A 19,893-nucleotide genomic window follows, 5' to 3' on the forward strand; every position below is an offset into this window, starting at 1 on the left:
CATCAGTGCTGCAGCTCAGGCACGGGAGTCTTTCTGAGGGGGCGGGGACTGTTCCGATGCAGAGGGATGCTCCGCAGCCCCACGCTGCACCAACCACTCTGGAAATCCCTGCTCACATCCACACACACTCACACACGAACACCCTGACTGGCACCTACTCCCTCAAACTCCCAGCATCTGTGCTCCATCCTTCCTCTCCTGTCTGTCCCCGGTCTCCTCTCTTGTCCTCTCTCACTGTGTCTCTTATCGCCGCTCCGTCAGCCGCAGCTCTGACTCACTCAGCTCTTCTTTTCCCAATTTGAGCCAGCGAGACCCGGGAACATGTCCTCCAACCTGACCTCCGGGAACTCAGCCGGGGGCACAGGGGCCAAAAACAAGCCCTTGTCTCCCTTCAGGAAGAGGGGAAGCCTGCAGTACACAGCCAGCACAGGTGAGTGGTGGCAGACTGGAACTGCAGAGGGAGGACGGTTTGAGCATCCTGATCTTGTAACAGAAGGAGGAACAATATGATCTGAAGCCAGGGGGATTAGCCCTGTACTATGCATATTTAGGTGAAATTAGATTATTCTATTTTAGAAAACAAGAAAAAACTCATTAAAGAAGAATCTTTGGTAATTACTTTTTCTTCGTAAGTAGTTGGGAAATGCAAACCTGTTGATTAGAGCAGTGCAGCAGAGGATGCTTTGGATGCTCTGCGGGGGATTTTGCCTTCATACCTTGCAGTTTAATGTCAGCATTCTGGCTTCTAGTTTTGCCCTTCAACTCTTATTTTCCAGCTTCATTTTAGAACACACACAACATGCATCAGCTGGATCATCCAAAGTAGATTTACAGTATGATCGGCTGCTGCTGTATGGAGCAAATTTGATGTTGCATAACTTGTTGTTGTTAGGTGAAAACTGATGTTTTGCCTGTTTTAGCCTAAAGGGTTACAGGCTGTTTGACAGGTTGGAAGTGCTTTATATTGTTGCATGCTTTCGAAACATATTGCATGCAGTGAAAAAACAATTTTAGTCCCTGTGCAGCATGTAGAATTAGTCTTCTCCTTTAAGAAACGGGATTGGATGCTTAGATAAACAGCAACAGCAGTGTTTTTCACTCAGCCCCATGGTGGTATGTAGCCTGCAGAGAATATGTAAGTTGGTACCTCAGGACTTGATCCCCCACTGAATGAGAGGATTAGCCTCCCTTCTGATGTATGCACACGCTGGTCAGGCTTTCACTGAAACTACAAAGAGTATACAATGACCAAAAGATCAAATAGCAGCTATTTCTGTTCATTAGTCTTCTTTGAAATGCAAAATGCTTTCATTCAGTTACATTTACGTCATGCAAATGGTGATATAATGAAAGATCACACTTAGACCTTATGAGTTGTTTATAAGGAATCAAACACCTCAGTGTCATTCAGAACTATTGTCAGTCTTTGTTGGTCATCTGTTTTTCAGAGAGAAAGTAAAATACGCAAATATTAAATCATTTCACCCCACCGCAGGTTTTTGATTCAAGAAAATGAACTGAGCCATAGATAACTGTATTTAAATGGAAGAAGACGCCCGAGTCTCGATGTTATTTCATTTGGAGGAAGTAATATAGTCTTTCCTCACTGGAATACATTTGAGAGTTTGGTATGACATAATGCACGCACAACATGTTCTTAAAAAATATACTGCGTCTTTAAAAAAAGCTCCTTCAGATAGGTCATGTCACCACTGGGGATAGACAGCAGCACGCTATGACGTTACGATGATTGGCGAGGTAGTTAGGGATTGATTTTCAACCCTGACAATAAATGCAACAGCAGGATGTCTGAGGGATTTGTCAGCCCCCTTCCCTTCCAGTCGAAATGTTCCCTGTAATTATCCTCATTTGCTGCTCCAAAATTGCGTTCTTGTTGGAAGAAATCATTGAAGAGAAGCAGCACTGGCAGAAACAGGAAGCGCAGGCTGTCTCTGCCCAATACAGATTCAGTACTGAAGCCTCCGGGGTTTGATTTAGAAAGTCTCCACAGAGGCGCATTAGGACAACATCACATTTTATGTTGTTAAAGCATCCAGGGAACCTTCTGAGTAAGCAAATATGACATTTAAGTGACTCATTTTTTTTGTTTTTTCAAAAGGACGCCCTCTAGTTCACACCACTACAGTACACTGCAGTCTGTATAAGATGGAGTAAAAATAAAAAGGTTGCAGGTTAGCGAGAGTGTGACTATATTAGATGTTCTATTTGAAGAATTACTAAGGTTTTTAATAATGCTCCAGCTGCTTATTAGAGATCATAAATTCAAGATTGTGTGCTCGCTGCTGTGCTGAATGATTGTTTAAGTTGATATTCCCCATGCTGGAAGAGCTTTTATCTTATTAAATCCAGCAGAGCGGAATAAACAGAACTAAATGAATCTCTCACAGCTTAAATTTCTTCAAGGGTTGTAAAACCTCTGTACACATAATACCCTGTACCATGTCCATCAGGCAGAAAGGCTGTGGTGTAGCATATGCTGTGCAGTGAAACTCTTCAAAAATGTGCAGGATTTGTGGAGCAAACCTCGGCAGAGAGAGAAGCAGTAGGTGAATCACTTCTGTGGCTGTGAAAGAGCCAGTGCCGATATTAGACCGACACCCACTCACCAGTTTGGCTAGTCCGTGCTGTGCGCTGTGTTCCACTTGTTGAACCACTTAAAACAGTGCAAATAACATGTAGCAGTGGATGTTTATTCACAGATTTGCAATAATTGATTAGCTATCGTTATCTTCAATACAGCAGCTGTCATATAAACGCAGTGAAGGGTCAGAGTTAGGGCTGGAAAAGGCATTCTAGTACTTTGGAAAGGCAGAGCAGCATAAAAAAAATAAATATCAAACACAATTTCAAGTATTACAAAATTCTAATTGGTCGTTCATACAGTAATGGATCTTTGACACACTGCACTTCGCCCACATCTCGATCACACCTCCTTCGGATGTGCCACGCCTTGTCATCATTGCATGTCACATAAGTCAGAGTCTGTGTCATAAACTGCTACAGTAATGACCCGACAGAGATCCTGTAACGATGGTGCTCAACCCAACACACCTTCAGCTGATAACCTTCAGTCAGTCACTCCTTATGTCCATCCTCAGTCTGTGCTGCTGGTTAGCTGTTGGTATATCTCTTACTTACATGAACCAACTTATCTGGCCCTATACGGGTCTCATGGACTTGTGCCCTAAGGGTGGGACCATCGTTTCAAAGGATATTTGCACGTACTTAATAATGTGGTGCTACAAGGGGTATACTGCAGAGTCCTCTGATGTCATCTGCTGTTTGCAGCACATTGATCTGTGGAGAGTTGTCTTGTTTGAAAGGTACGGTGCCGGCTACTACAGATATATTCTTCAATAGAAAGACTAGAAAGCATCTAGTTGCTAAAATATAGATAATATTTTCAGTGGTTTGTGTGACACATTTAGAGGAATCTTTGTGTATTTTAAGTATTTCCTTTTAATACAGCTTTCTACTAGAGCAGCAGTGATAAGTGAGTAATTAGAAGTAATTACGGTGCTTAATAATCTTTTCTGTAAGGAAATAGTCCTAATGTAAAAGCTTCAACATGGAAAGCAAAAATATTTTCTTGATTCTGAAAATATCCAGATCAGCTGAGTATATTTGGATTTGAACTGTTGGGATTTTCATGCCAATCATGTCAAAATAACCCCTGCAAATCATCGGTTTAATTCATGATTGAAGAATGAATGACAACACATCTTTATATAAAAATATGAGGCATTGCTATGATTGAAAATGGTGAATAGATAATTGTTACAATGTCTCATTTAATCTAGATGAATCTGTAATGAAATGTATAATTATCAAAGCATATTAACAATCAGAGAGGTACTCTTCAACATACTGATGTTTTTTTCCATATTGATCCTCGGTGCTGGTTTTTGTAGAATGACACGTTTCAGGGCTTTGATTAATCAGTGTGTGACTCTGTGTTCGACCATCAGAGGGAGCCTGGTCTGAAGAAAGTGTTGTTTCTGCGAGGCCTCAACAATTTGATTAGACCTCTTGAAAGCAATTTGGAATCTGAGTGCCTTGAAAAAAGAAACGCATCCCTTTAGCTTGAGAGGCAGAGTGATAATTTGCTGGTAGTTATATGGACTTTTCAGTGCTCTAATTTGTTTGACGGCATCATGTTTGAGTCTGGAGCTTGAAAAGAGGATACTTTTTTTGCAGTGTGGTATAATGATGGCCAGAGTGCTTTTAATCAGTAATTTGTTGTAGTCCAGTAAAGCTGCACAGTCAAACTCTATGCAAATTACCTGCATCAGCAGCATCACCTGTAATTTGTTATGAAGAAATTCTGACTGGCCCTGCGACCGGCTGGCGACCTGTCCATGGTGTACCCCGCTTCTCACCTTATGGTACCTGGGACTGTTCCAATGAATGTCTTATTTTTTCCACAGGTAGCTACAGTTTATTCCTCACATATGTTTCTGCTGCTAAAGTAAAGAAACGCACAATTTACTTCATTTCAGTCACATTTTCTGAACTCTGAAATGTGAGCTATTATTTCATTTGTTCTTTTTTAGATGTTAAATCTGTTCCAAGCGAGAATAATGGCTCCTGTATCATTTGTAATAAAAAGACAGCATAGAAAAAGAGTCTAAGATAGGGACTGAAAAGGTAGGAATTTCTTTTACTCAGCTCTGAGTTTAGACAAACTGAGCTGAATAATATTGAGCAAGAGAAGATAAGATGTTTGACGCAAGCACTCACTTTTTAACATGATACAGATTCAAGTTTCAAGCCACATAGTGTTTTGTTTATGAGCCTTAATTGTGTTTCAGACACAAAACAAAAGCATAATGCACTATATATGTATATATATATATACGTGTATATATATATATGTATAAATAAACTGGGACATTCACCACCTTCACTGCATTTTCACCACATTTTTGAGATCCACATTGTTGCTTCTGTTATCCAGCGCAAATTTACATTTATTACAAAAGTATATCAAAAAAAGTAAAGAGCTTATTCAGTGGAGGGTTTTGCAAATGTTTAATATTTTGAAATCAGGCTGTAGAAATGCGGGTCATTGTGTTACTGAAGAATAATTTCAAATAGCATATGCATAGTTCTGTGATTGGGAATGCAGTCGCAGACCTGCAGCATATTATGTTGCTGCAGCAACCGTAATGGGGACAACATTGCTGGCCCTTTAATTTCATTCATGTGAGAAGAGAAGGAGGCAGGTTGCATCTATCGGACAGGCATCTCTCTCACACTGCTACTATTCAGCGGCAAAAAAAAAAAGAGAGAGACAATGACGTCTCAAACCTTGTTGCTGAGACAGCACCGCTTTACTCACACACACTGAGGATACAAACATCCTGAACACATGGTCCCCTCAGCAAAATACAGCATGGACTATAAGGTAGACAGGAGCGGGGGGGTTCTTGTTGCAGTAACTCATAGCAGTAGTAGTGCACATCCTCTGGTAATGTGCGCCATCTCCCCCTGCCTCCTTACCCTCCCGTGGTACGTTCCAGATAGATGTCAGAGGCATTCAAATGAGGAGGATCAGCTCCAGAGGCAGCTAGTGCAACGACAGCTGGCCTGAACCAGGAGGCAGACAGAGCAGAGGGTGGGGGGTCACATACTGGGATGTGAAGGGGAGTTCATGGATCTGCTGGACCAGCTCTTTGTATGTATGACAGGGACAGATTAAGCGAGCAGAGGGTATGACTGTGTGAGTCTGTGAGTGCATTGATGTGAAAGCATATGTACGCGTGTGGGGGGTTTTCATTTATTTTGCCAGTTTTGACATTTGACTGTTTGAAGTGTTTCTTTCTTGTTTCTTGCCATCCCTCTGTCCTTGCCATCACATTTAACCCATCTTAAAAGGACAGCAGACGCCATCCTGGGCCATTTGCTGTTTGGCATGCTCCATCGCCCTGCCAGGACAGCTTCTCTCTCCCTCTCTCTGTCTCTCTTTCCTCCCTCGGCCCTGCTAGCTGCTGGTTAAGACAGGTTCTGAGGAGGCAGGTACGCTCCACTACCCTCATCCCTTGCAACAAAAAAAAAGCCCAAATAACCCTTTCGCTCTCCTCCTTTTTTCCTTTCTCTTTTTCCCAATCACTGCCACTCTCCTCTGCCTGTCCCTTGGTGGCTTTGTGTAACAGCCCTGAGCAGTGCTGTCTTTAGTGCGCTGAGAAGAAAGTGTGTCGATTGATTGTCCCAAAAACTGCTTTTCTCGCGTCTTTTGAGAGTGCTCTAAAGGTGCAACCGTGCAAAGAGAAGCAGCCAGGATCGATAAATTGAGCTACGCCTCCAACCGCAAGACCCTGCAGAAATTTTTTTTTTCAAGTCTAGTGGGCATTGAGCTTTTTATAGTTTTGGTATTGCTTTTCTTTATGGTTCAACTGAGAAGTCTGACAACAGTAAAATAAATACAGAGAGGAGATTTGTGAACATGCAGTTTGTGCAGCTGCAGAGACTAAACCATCACTTGGCATAGAAGAACTTTCAGTAATGAGAGATGGCGGCTGATTGATGCATAGCTGAACAGGATCCTTTTTTTTTTTTTTATGACCAGGAGACTGCCCATACAAGTGGTGAGTCGCCAAATTTGGTAATTTAGTTACGCTGAAGTGGTAATCTGCGCCCATCGATGAAAAACAACTGAAACAGTGGTTCCGAGACTATCCACATTTACTCCCCTGACTTATTAATCATACTTGTCCATCACCAGTAATCCTGCCATCTCAGCAGTGCTGACACATGTGCGCTGTGAGAACATACGGCTTCCACTGAGAGAGATTTGCTACAGAGGCTGTGAGTCACTGACGTTTTTTGTGAGCAGAAAGCTGCACAGTCAGTGGAAGAAGGTAGAAAGCATTTGGTGAACCATGGCCTGTGTGGTTGTAGCCAGAAAGAGGGGAGGGTGTAGAGGTAAAAGACAGTCAATATACAAATATAACCATCCTGTAATCTTAACTCTGATCGGTCAGGGAATATTAACGCTCTTTGGAAAGTTTTATTCCTGTACAAGGTTGAGAAAAAAGCAGCTCCAGGAGTAGGTTGACTTCCCAGTTATCGTTGCGTCTGTGGTGACTTTTTACACCATGCTGTAAGACTTGAGCTGGGACCTCTCCATGCTCTGTATTGCTACTGAAATATTCATGTGGTGGAAGTCTCTCTGCAAGCTGATACTATCTGACCTTGTTTTGAGGCAATATGTAGTGACGAGCTGTGAGAGAGCATGTGAGCTGCGTTGTCTCATGTTCAAAGTGTTTTTTGCTCCTACACATGTGGTAGAGCCGGGAAACACTTTAAATTGTGTTTTAATTGGACCCTCATGCACCTGCCTCATAGTGCATTAAAAGCTTCAGCCTGCCAGATTATATATAGTTTAAAGGCAAATGAATTATGGCTGACTTTAATTTTTGAGTGGTTTGCTCTTCTGTTGGGGGATGAGTTGTTATGCAACCATTGATGCTACTGATCCAAATATAGCAGCCATTAGGGGATTAGCTTGGGGTCTGGTAGGCTTGGCTAGGCTCTGCTCTATTGTGGCCCAGCATGCATGTCTTTGCCACTGGTTACCTCCCGCCCTCCGCACAAGTGTCCGCTGTAATCATGATGATTTTGATGTCTCCCAGAATAACAGCGGAGACATATCTTAGGCAACCGCTACGTTTGACAGACTTGCCCTTTCTTAATAGCAGAGAAGCGTCTATGTGTGACTTCAGTTTTCAGCTGAGATTGGAGCATCGCAGCATTTTTTTACTGACTCAACCCTGCTTTTGGAAAGAGGAAGCTGACTTATACGAGCATCAGTATAATTTCTTATTTATATAAATGATTTATTATATATTTATATTTCCATTATGACTAGAGCTGCTATTAACAGCTATTTGTATCAGCAGTTAGTGTGCACTAAAAACTGTCAAAATAGTGGGAAATGATAATTATGGCTTCCAAACTTAACCTGAAGTGAGTATAAAGTACTTAAAATATTAGCTTTCCAATATTGAAGTATAAATATTTTATGAATATTAAAATATCCAGTTCTGTGTGGCATTTTTATGTTTTCTCTGTGTCTGTGTGCGGCCTCTCTGGATATTATTCCCATAGTCCAAAGTTAAGCATGGGGTTATGTCTCTGTGTTAGCCTTGTACCAAACTGGTGACCAGTCCAGGGCGTACCCTGCCTCTTGCCCTATGGTAGTTGGGATGTGCTCCAGGCCCCCCTGACCCAATTCTTTGTGCTTAATGCAAAAAGGTGCTGGAAATACTCTTCAGAGATGAGCTTGAAGCTTCCTGCCATTCACCTCTGATTTCTGCCATCAACAAGGCATCTCACTCAGAGAACTGCAGCTCACTGGATGTTTTATCTTTTTTGAATAATTCTCTTTAAACACTTGAGATGGTTGTGTGGGAAAATTTCAATAGATCAGCAGTTTCTGTAATACCCAGGCAGTCTGGCACCATCAGCTGTGCTACCTTCATAGTCATTCCAGTCAATTAATGAAAAGAAACATTATGGTCATCACTTTCTTTCTGCTTGCATGTCTAAACGCTTTGAGTTGGCCGATTAGATATTTGCATTAACAAGCAGTTAAATCGGTGTTCCTAATAAAGTGTCTGGTGAGTTTATAGTTATGCATAGTGACTCTAACCAAACAATTGTAAATAAATATGCAAAAAAAACCAGCTTTCCAACTTTCACTTGAGGCTAATTTTGCCATGTTTGTCGACAGCACTATGATGAACACTTAAACTGGACTGATCCTGCTGAGTGTGTAAGCAGAAAAAAAATCTTCAAAATGACATAAAAAAAGAAGATTTTACAACCATTTATCTTTAGACTTTCCCAGCACTGATGTGTATTTCAGAGAGGAAGCTATACAAGATGATTCTGTGCATCTCCTAAATCAAATGAATCCGCTTTTTAGTAAATATATATCAAATATCAAAGATCATTTTTCAACACAGTTCAGTAAAAAATGATATTTTTTATAAAGGGAAATTGAGTTAAACTCATTCAACTATTACAGGGCAAAACATTATCATACTCAAATAATTAAGAAAAAAGTTTGCGTTTCTCATAATGATCTGAAAAACCTTTTAGCCAGAAATACTGTGCTTGTTTTGACTTTACTCCCTTGTAGTCCATGTGAGTGGGAGTGGGAAGTGCTGATTGGACGGTGTTAAGCAGAAGGTGATAAACTGGTGGTGAGTTGTGGTCCAGCCAATTATTTTACCACCGTCTCTCTTTATAGCAGCCATTTTGCCTACTTCACTGAGTGTTTTTTTTTTATTAAATAAATTTTAATGAAGCTTTTTGTGAAGTGCTAATCGGCCCAGTTAATTGGCCTCTCTGGTCTCCTTTGCTTTCTCCAAGGAGCAGGCATGCTCAGACATGCTGCGTTAAATAAGTCAAACTTGAGTGCAGACTTTAAGTATCAAACAGTGTGCCCTCTTTGACCTTCTTGTGTGTATGGTCTATAAATGCTGACGGACAACAGTCTCAGTGACAGCCTAGCATGCACAGGATGAAATATTTAGCAGGATGATGAATATTTCAGTGGCAGGTGCATCGTTTCAAGGGGAAGATTAATATCTGTCTAAATATACGCCGAAAGGGGAAAGTGTGATCTCTGTTTTCTTTTGTGCTATAAAAAACAGTTTCCACTCATACCTCTCATGTCCTGAGTCTTTGAATGTCAAGAACCAGCCTCCTTTATTTTCCCCTCTTCAGCTTCCCATGACAACAGGGTTTGTATAAAACTCAAGCCTTGCAGTGGCAACAATGGCTTGCATCAGTCGGTGTATGTGCTGATGGGCTCTCCACCTGAATGGCTCATTGTGTCTGAAGGCACAAACAGCCACTGAGCTCAGACCTCCACTGCTGTGTGAAGAGGAACAACAAGCTTCTGCAGATTGTTTTAGTGACTTTGAAAAAGTTTTACAAGCAATCTTATCGGTCCTAACATGTAACATTAAGAGTAAATTACACTGAATCGATACTTTTGCTGAGTGAATAAAAAGCTTTTAGCAGTGGAGCTTCCCTGACTGAGATGTGCATTTTTCAATTTGTAACAATGCATTACCTCATGCTCAAAAGCTTTTTAACGAACCACGAAAGCCACCGAAACCATTATAATTTGATAATTCTGAGGAGCCTAGAAAAAAGTAAACGTCTTAGACTCTGACAGTAAATCTTTAAATCAAAGCGAGCAACACTTTATAACAGCCCGCAACTAAGGCTAAAATTCCCCTGTAATTAAATGGACATTCAGTGTGTTTCATTTGAAGTCAAAATGTAGTTTTACAGTTTTACTGTAAAGAAAGAAATAATTATACTGTAAATAAATTTAAGTAGTGCACATGTCATTTTTAGTACTTCGTAATTTCTGGGTAATTTAGTGGAAAACCAAACATTGTTGTGCCATCTTTTTGGGGTGCAGGCTGTATTATGGAGTAGCATAACCTTGCCTAACTTTCAGGTATTTTACAGAATGGGAGACAAGAAAATGTTATGTTTCTTAGTAATTTTGAAGGAAAACAATATTTCCAATCCTACATTTACAATGCATAATGAAGTTTCTATTGCTCATTTGTTCTTTTTTACTTATGATGTACTTAAAATTACTTACATTATAATATGTGCCTCCTTTCCTGCAAAATATCCAGAAGTTGGTTAAGGTTAAGCTACTCCATAATACAGCCCGTGTGCCCAAGAGTACAGTGTACTTATGATGTAAGATGGGGAAATATTTGTTGTGTTTTCCAATAAGTTACCAGGATATTAATTATTTGTAAGTAAATATAATCACATTGCAATTTCGAATTAAATACAGTTAAATTTAATTACGCCATTAGTCACGGGCTGTATTATAAAATATTACCCTAAATGGAAGCAAGTTGCTATTATCATGCACACCAATGACAAATTATTTCCTACAGGTTATTAAAAATGCAGCACAGGCAAAGACATGATATAAAGATAAACAGCAAACATTAGCCCCCATGTGCTCCACTCAGTGGGTTGTTTCTTCTCTTCATACTGTAATTAGACCATTATTTACTGAAGTCTCGAAATAAGGCTCCTGAGAATATGTTATCACAGAAGAGAAACTGCTCAGCGCCTACTTTCTTTCCCTATTTATCTGCAGTTGATCTCCGTGGTACCCGCCACCTCCTCACTTCCCAGCATTCCTTGCCTGGGATCCCTGTGGCCTTGAAACAATCCATTGACCTACGTACTTCCATGGATGGAAAATACAAGGAGATTGCCGAAGTCAGTGTTCAGCCACTGTGCAAATAATTAACCAGTGATGTTCAAAGTTACGCCGTGGCTTTCATTTTTCTTTGTCTCTGTCTGAAGGAGCTGTTCTCACGCAGCCTGGCAGAGAGCGAGATGCGGAGCGCCCCCTATGAATTTCCAGAGGACAGCCCCATTGAACAGCTGGAGGAGAAACGTCATCGCCTTGAGCGACAGATCAGCCAGGATGTCAAGTAAGCGTGAGCGGCAAAAGAGGTACTTGACTTTGCAGTCAGACTATGAACTCAACTCGGCCTTTGTGTTTGTGATCTCAGGTTTGAACCTGACATACTCCTACGAGCCAAGCAAGAGTTCATGAAGACTGACAGTGCCACAGATCTTGAGTGAGTCAACCGTAGTCACATGAACCCCTCAATGCTCATCTTAAACTGCCAGAATGGTGATCTCATATGTTTATTTATCTATCTTAAGATACATGAAGGAGCAGAGCCAAATTCCTGACCTGCAGGAGAGAGAACCGGTCCCTGAGAGGGAGTACCAGCGAGTCACTATTTCTGGAGAAGAGAAATGTGGGGTAAGTCAGAGTGGTCACTGCAGGAAGACTGTGTGTGTGTGTTTTTTTCTCTTACAGTCAAATCTTTCATGAAGACATCTGTTTTTCTGTCCTAGGTTCCATTTACAGATCTGCTGGATGCTGCCAAATGTGTAGTGAAGGCTCTGTTCATCAGGCAAAAGTACATGGGCCTGTCGCTGCAGAGCTTCTGCAGAACCACTGCTCGTTACCTGCAGGAGCTGAGTGAGAGACCCCTAGACTTAGATATCTATGAGGAAGAGATCCCAGAAACCACAGTCACTGCAAGTATGAATGTCCTCATCTGCACCATTGCTCTTGCATCATTTTATACTGTAATCTAAATTAGTCAAAACAATATTTATTTAGTATACCCCACAGGTTCTGAGTCTGTTGTTACGGGCCATCAGGTCCTTTTACAACCGGGGTGAGAGTGTTGTCTGTGTCCTCGCCACAAAGTCAGGCACGTTTTCAGTCTGTGTTGGACTCTGCCTGGTTTTCCCCTTGTCTCAGATTCTGTAGCTGGGGTAAGGAGGGTGTCTGCTTTGGAAACCTGAGAAAAGCATCCTGCTTTTTGCGGTTGATGTGGTTTTGTTGGCTTCATTGGAGCATGACCTTCAGCGTGCACTGGAGTGGTTTTCAGCCAAGTGTGAAAGGGACAGGATGAGAGTCAGAACCTCCAAAATGCAGGGCACGGTTCTTTAGTGGAAAATAGTGCAGAGCTCAGAGTTGAGGAAGGGACTGGCCTGAAAAGGAAAAATGATTTACCAGACACCCCCCCCCCCCACCCACCCCCAAAAAAGAAAAAAAAAACATATGGTCGTGCATCCTGGGTAATTACTGGAAGAGTAAGGTCATATAGATATATAAAGATAGGGAGAGGTACTTGGACATCCAGAGGGAGTTTGGTGTTGAATTACTATTTCACAATGTTAAAATGAGCCAGTTGGGGTCATTTGGATATCTTGTTAGGGTGCCCCCCTAGATGTGGGTTTTAAGACCCAGAACCTTACCTGAAGATCATATATATCTCTGGCCTGGGACCAAATTGTGACCTAACTTCTGATAAGGAGAAGGAAGGAAGGAAGGAAGGAAGGAGGGATGGATGAACAGATCTTTTTTAAACCCATGATTAAACTAGATTTTATCAAGTAAATAAGGAACATGTTACGGTTCAAAATGTTAGGAGTCTTTGTATGTCAGTGTGTTATTTAATGTAAATGTCTGTCTTTGTAAATTTAGGTTATCTGGTTTATTAGACTAAAAAAAAGAAATGTATGTGTTTTTTTCATTTTTTTTAAATATTTCAATACAAATCAAAGCTGTTATTTATTTCATAACAAATTTGACCCAGGAGATTTAACTGCAGGATAATTTCAGCTCAGTCTTGAAGACAATAATAATTACCAACAGTTTTTTGCACCTGTGTTCTTGAGTGCTCTACTTAGGCTATTCTTGCTCAGAAATATTTGGTAATCTGTGCAATTCTCTCATATTAAAACATAACCAGGGACACCCACAGATCTCACGATCCATCAGTTGCAGGCTGTCACAGCATGTAGGCAGTTAAAGTCAGACCATAGCTGCACTTGCTTGCCCACCTTGATCAAAGTCGTGACACACTGGATCATTCTGTCTCCTCTTAGATGCCACAGTGCACCCACCTGTTTCTGAAACACACCCCTATGAGAACGTGGACCCCACCAGCATGCCCCCTGATATGGGTTACGGCTGTAAGATGGTGGATGGTGTTATGCACTTGTACACGACGAGGAACACTATGGATAAGTGAGATATCTGTCGGGAATCTTTTACTTTCTGCACACATGCTTCGTCCTCACCGTGACTAGATTTATGTCTGTTTTTAGACTTGAGTTCACACATTTTGCTTGAGGAAAGAGTGTTTTAGTTGTTATGTTGCCTACAGGACCACAGAGCTGGATCTGCCGTATCCAGACCTGCAGGAGTACATCGCTGATATGAACGTCATGATGGCTCTCATTATAAATGGGCCAGTGTAGGTTTCCCACATTTTTAATAAATTATTAATTTAACCTTATAGTTAAAAAATAGATTCTCAAAAAGGATCAACAGAAGTTTATTTTCAGACTGTCACAGAAAGAGTCCATCATTTGTCTTTCTTTTGGCTTTGCCACAGAAAGTCCTTCTGCTATAGACGTCTGCAATACCTCAGCTCCAAATTCCAAATGCACATCCTGCTCAATGAGATGAAAGAGCTGGCAGCACAGAAGAAAGTCCCACATCGAGACTTTTATAATATCCGTAAGGTGAACTTGAGAGCTTTTCTGTTTCACCCAGTCATGGTTAGTGTTGTTAAATCCAGAAGCAGACTGCAGTATCTTAGAGGGTTTATGTTCCCTGTTTGTCTGACTTGTTCCACAGGTTGACACGCACATTCATGCTTCCTCTTGTATGAACCAGAAGCACCTTCTACGTTTTATCAAAAGAGCCATGAAGAAGTATCCCAAAGAGATTGTACACGTGGAAAGAGGCAGGGGTCAGACACTGATGGAGGTGTTTGAGAGCATGCACCTTACAGCCTTTGACCTGAGTGTTGACACACTGGACATGCATGCAGTGAGTAGTGCCCATAAAGGAGATTTTAAAAAAAGGTCTTCATAGGTGCTGCCTGGTCAGAGATTGTGACTCCGTATTTCACCTTTTTATTGCAGGATCGTAACACTTTCCACCGATTTGACAAATTCAATGCCAAATATAATCCCATTGGCGAGTCCATCCTGAGAGAGATCTTCATCAAAACGGACAACTACATTGAGGGGAAATACTTTGGTCACATTATTAAGGTGCTCACTGTATGCACAAACACTTGAAGTTGCAAACACTTGTTTCTTACACAGACCAGTCGTTTCTGGTACCTGGAGGCGGACTCTCTGGGCTTTGGCGCCCTCTGGCTGACTTGGTGTGTCTCTTCTTCTCAGGAGGTGATGGCCGACTTGGAGGAGAGCAAGTACCAGAACGTGGAGCTCAGGCTGTCAATCTACGGCCGCTCCAGAAACGAGTGGGACAAACTGGCCAGATGGGCAGTCAAACATCAGGTCTACTCCGACAACGTGCGCTGGCTTGTCCAAGTGCCACGACTCTTGTGAGCTTAAAAAGAGTAGCAAACTGAATTAAATAAACAACAATGAAAAAGCAGTCCCCTCTCTCTTTAGAGCAGATTTTAAGTAAGCTAATAAAAGCTGATGATACTTGCACTCCCTTATTGCTAAGCTACTCGACGTTACGTGAGATTTGTAAATATAAATGTGGTGTTGTGATATATCATGTGACAAAAATTGAGTGATAAAAAGAAGAGTAGCAACGTAACTAAGTTGTCATGCATCTTCTCCATTAACAAAATGTTTTGTATTTTACCGCAGAACTACTGCAGAAGTAGACAGTAAAAAGAAAATAGTCCCTATATTAAACGGTTTTGGCTTCTTTTTTTTTATAACTGGAAAATGCCTGAAAAGAGACACTGTTTCGATTTTTACTGTGTTTAGTTTTTGTTGTTTGTTTTTGTGTCATTTATACAACTTATACTGAAAACTAAGCATTTCCATGTATCTAGCAACTCTGACACAAATCCAAGTCAACATTATGAATGATCCTTCTGTAAATATCTATTGAATACATGAGTAAAATAAAGATTTGATATCTATTATTTCCTCAACCCATTCGTTAGTTATCTCCCCTGTGGGCTTCTTGAATTGTTTTCTTGTTTCTTCAAAGTGACGTCTACCACACGAAGAAGCAGCTGTGCAACTTCCAAGAAATGCTGGAGAATATCTTCATGCCTCTGTTTGAGGTTACGGTCGACCCCAGCAGCCACCCAGAGCTGCACCTCTTCCTTCAGCACGTACGACATCTAAGCTTTTTTGGTCATTTGCTTTTACTGCAGTCACTTTTTGGGTAGTCGTTTTATTGATCTGCTCTTCATCCCTCAAACAGGTTGTGGGTTTCGACAGCGTGGATGATGAATCAAAACCAGAGCAACATATCTTCAACCTGGACAGTCCGCTCCCAGTCAACTGGACAGAAGAGGACAACCCGCCCTATTCCTACTACCTCTACTACATGTATGCAAACATGACTGTGCTGAATCACCTGCGCAGGTACATAAATCAGACTTTACTTGATCTGACTGCCTGAGATTTTTGATCCATGATTGTATATTTTTTGTGTTTTTAACATCAGTTAGACAAATAAATCAATCCTTAATGTGTCATTTGAGCTATTAGCGTTTTTTTTTTTTTTTTGTTATAGTTATTAGTATCTTGGTCTTTGATAGGAATAGGTGAAGATTTTTAATGCATTTGTAAAAGGAAGTGTTAAAATTTTCTTTCCTTGCAAAAAATGCCCGCTTGCAAAATTTTGTTAACCTTTTGTCAAGGTTTGTCAACCTTTGTTTTAACCACAAAAAGACAGTTTTTGTAAAGCACATGCAGCACATCAATAATAAAGATTAATAACATTATTGGATAAAAAGGCGAAAAGCCTGGATTTATCTCATGTGAATTAAGCTCGAAAAACTTTGATAACAAATGCAAATTCTGTTTCGACAGTGCTTAAGGTTACAGAGCAAATAATACACACTGGAGATTCGCACTTTGCTTTTATCTGTCATCTTCTTTGTATATGAGTCACTGGGAAGCAGCAAAGAGTGTTTGCGCTGAGCCCTAACACAGCTGAACTCAGTACTCACTATTGTGTGGCTTTATTGTTTTAGGCTGCGGGGGTTCCACACACTCGTCCTGCGTCCTCACTGTGGCGAGGCAGGGCCGATCCATCACCTGGTTTCTGGTTTCATGCTGACCGAGAATATCTCCCATGGGCTGCTGCTCAGGAAGGTGTGACCTTCAACAGCTGTTGAGCAGCTGTTTACCTCACAAACAGGGGAGCTTATTTTTCCAAGAGTTTATGAAGGCCTCAGATTATAGATTATTATTATTAGATTTTATTTATTATGTATTATGTTTCTTCCTTATAAGATTTTGGAAATTTAGACCTGATGTATTTCTGATGCGTTGGTCATCATTGTGCCATGTTTTCTTTCCAGGCTCCTGTGCTGCAGTATCTATACTACCTAGCCCAGGTAGGCATCGCCATGTCTCCTCTCAGCAATAACAGCCTGTTTCTCAGCTACCATCGTAACCCACTACCAGAGTACCTGTCCAGAGGCCTCATGGTCTCTCTGTCTACAGATGACCCTCTGCAATTTCACTTTACCAAGGTAAGTCAAACATTTAATAACATGCTTTAAACCTCCACCTTCACTAAGTCATAAATCCACTGTAAAATCCTAAGTAAGTAAAGTAACTAAGTCAAAATGTATCTCTATAGCACATTTTGAGATAAACCTCACAAGAAAATAATTTTTAAAAAAAGAGCAAGCACAAGTCTAAAAAGAAAGAGACCACTGAGTCCACAGATCTCCAGCTCGGAGGGAGAGAATCACCGAGCCTGGGAGCCACTGTTGGAAAAGCTCTGTGCTTTGCAGACACAGGAACCAATCAGAAACAAGCTGCTCATGATTGGTAGATTCATATTCAACAAATCCAGACTTGTTATTTCAGTTTGGCATAAAAAACACACCCGCTATATCACTATATCTCCCGTGTGTGTGTGTGTGTGTGTGTGTGTGTGTGTGTGTGTGTGTGTGTGTGTGTGTGTGTGTGTGTGTGTGTGTGTGTGTGTGTGTTCTTCATTCTGATGCACTTCAGCTCCAGGTTTTGCTTTTTTAAACTACTTTTAAAAAAAAGGCAATTTCAACAAGTGATGTTTATTTTAGGTACTTTTTGGGGTTTATTTATTACAATATTCAGTTTTTGGTAATTCTACCCTCCCTCAGTGTTCACTCCTTTTCTACTTCTACGTTTAACCTCGTTTACATTTTTGTGTTCTAATGTAATTGAGCTGGTTCAGCAAATTCAGCTTTGGCTATTTCAAATAAATTTTAAGCTATTCAGACAAAATCTTTCAACTAAATTAAATTTTCAAATTTAACTTTGCATTTTCACTACAAAATGCTTTTATATAATTGTCTGCGTGTATTTTTTTTAGGAGCCATTGATGGAAGAGTACAGCATTGCTGCTCAAGTGTGGAAACTGAGCTCCTGTGACATGTGTGAGCTTGCCAGAAACAGTGTACTGATGAGTGGATTTTCTCATAAGGTATACATTTTTTGTTGCATATCACAAATTCTGGTGTTCGCAGAGTGTTTAATATGACATTTGTGGGTTGTTGTTTTTTTTTAAATCAGGCAAAGCGTTACTGGCTGGGCCCAAACTACATTAAAGAGGGACAGGAAGGCAATGACATCAGGCGAACCAACGTTCCTGACATCCGTGTGGCGTACCGGTACGAGACCATGTGTGAGGAGTTAAATTTAATCACACAGGCCATTCACACAGATGAGCTGGAGACCATCAGAGAGGAGGGAAGTCTTTGTATGGGAGCTGTGCAGGCGGAGAAGTGACCGTGCTGCACAACACAAACAAAATTCTCACCACATTCCCTGTTTTTACATCAGGACATTGCACAGATTTACATGTAAACATATCACATCATGTAAAAAGAGAAAAGCTACGCTACAGGAAGATAATGAGAGCTGCTGGTAGCCAATATCAGGGAGAGAATTTATAGTCTGTGCACCCAAGGTGTTTGCTTCTTTTAGTTTTTTGAGTCCCTCTTTCTTTATTTTATCACAGTAATTAGAATTTCATAACATCTTTTGTTCTTTATTTTGTTTTGTTTTTTTAATGGTTTGTGACCATATCGTGTCATATTTACATGTTTGTACAATGTAATTCTTCCTGTATCAGATTTGAGTAGCATTCACATTCAAAACTCATAAAAAATACACTGGATCCAACAAAGAATTAAGACTCCAGCCCATGGAGAGTAAACTAAAGTTGACTATATAGACGTGGAAGGCTGCCAGAGAAATGGAGCAGATGAACTCCCAGGATTTTATAACCTGAAATAACCTGAACCTTAAACTTAAGCAAAGCAGGATACAGCAAGAATTCATATTACTTTTAGACCAACAAAATAAACTACGCCTTGCAGTCGCAGTGAAACCTGAGGAAAGAGTTAAACACTAGCGTGGACTCAAGGACAAACTGATTAGAATTCAGTGGTCAAAGATTAAAGTCATCGTGACTTCACAAATTCACTGGTCCTTGGTTCTCACTTTAAATTACTTCAAAATCCACACATCCACAGTATTAGTAAAAGCAAATTTGCATCTACAGATTGTGGTTTGTGTAACAAGTTGAGCGGCAGCAGTCATGCCCTTTTTATGAACAGCTGATTGATTTTGACTGAATGGGGTCACATGCGTTTCCAGTCACACTAACTTAATTATTATTGGGTTATTTGAGACTTAGATGTTCAAATATAATTTTAACTTGAGTGTTTCTTGGCAAATGATTATGTAGCTGCTAGTCTAGTCAGGGGGGTTTGATCTGTTTATAGCGAGTCTGTCAGACTTTATTAAAAGTTTAACCTGCTTCAGTAACATTTTTGTTTCCTTGTAGAAAAGGAATTCCCCCCGAGCAGACAGAAACTTAAAATGCTAACAGACCCATTCCTAAATTAACAGCCAAATAAATTACAAATATTACTTATTGTTTAATAGTTTCTGAAATCGTTACATTTACTAAATGGTAAATGGTAAATGGCCTGCATTTGTATAGCGCTTTTCTAGTCCATAGGACCCCAAAGCGCTTTACACTACATTCAGTCATTCACCCATTCACACACACATTCACACACTGGCGATGGCAAGCTACATTGTAGCCACAGCTGCCCTGGGGCGCACTGACAGAGGCGAGGCTGCCGGACACAGGCGCCACCGGGCCCTCTGACCACCACCAGTCATGACATTTGTAGTGAATCGGTTCAGCATCCGGTACAACAGCCTTTTAATAATGTCCGTAGTAAAAATGACGAACTTGGTTGAATTGTTGTGGGTATATGGTTGACATTTCTGCTATAATTACCCACAGGACCT

The 19,893-nt window shown here is 40.7% G+C and overlaps 1 protein-coding gene across 1 annotated transcript; it reads left to right on the top strand.

The window, feature by feature from the left end:
* Positions 1 to 321: 321 nt before the first annotated feature.
* On the top strand, positions 322 to 18,354 carry ampd2b (adenosine monophosphate deaminase 2b). Its single transcript, XM_085345641.1, has 18 exons — positions 322 to 430; positions 11,174 to 11,298; positions 11,386 to 11,516; positions 11,598 to 11,666; positions 11,755 to 11,857; positions 11,953 to 12,142; positions 13,501 to 13,642; positions 13,782 to 13,871; positions 14,013 to 14,142; positions 14,258 to 14,452; positions 14,548 to 14,679; positions 14,815 to 14,978; positions 15,608 to 15,734; positions 15,827 to 15,990; positions 16,605 to 16,725; positions 16,935 to 17,108; positions 17,939 to 18,049; positions 18,139 to 18,354. Exons 1-18 carry the CDS (start codon positions 322 to 324, stop codon positions 18,352 to 18,354), a joined length of 2,493 nt encoding a protein of 830 aa, XP_085201767.1.
* The last annotated feature ends 1,539 nt before the right edge of the window (positions 18,355 to 19,893 follow it).

This window comes from Diplotaxodon limnothrissa, linkage group LG20 (assembly GCF_057381915.1).
Source record: "Diplotaxodon limnothrissa isolate DT_005_m linkage group LG20, D_limnothrissa_male_GT1.1, whole genome shotgun sequence".
In the NCBI taxonomy this organism is placed as follows: Eukaryota; Metazoa; Chordata; class Actinopteri; order Cichliformes; family Cichlidae; genus Diplotaxodon; species Diplotaxodon limnothrissa.

What these genes read in the sequence shown, in the direction of transcription:
- ampd2b (XM_085345641.1), top strand. Translation starts at nt 322, where the DNA reads ATGTCCTCCAACCTGACCTCCGGGAACTCAGCCGGGGGCACAGGGGCC. An exon ending in CAGATCAGCCAGGATGTCAA is followed by an intron (nt 11,517 to 11,597) that starts GTAAGCGTGAGC and finishes TTGTGATCTCAG; the next exon opens with GTTTGAACCTGACATACTCC. An exon ending in GTGCTGAATCACCTGCGCAG is followed by an intron (nt 15,991 to 16,604) that starts GTACATAAATCA and finishes TTATTGTTTTAG; the next exon opens with GCTGCGGGGGTTCCACACAC.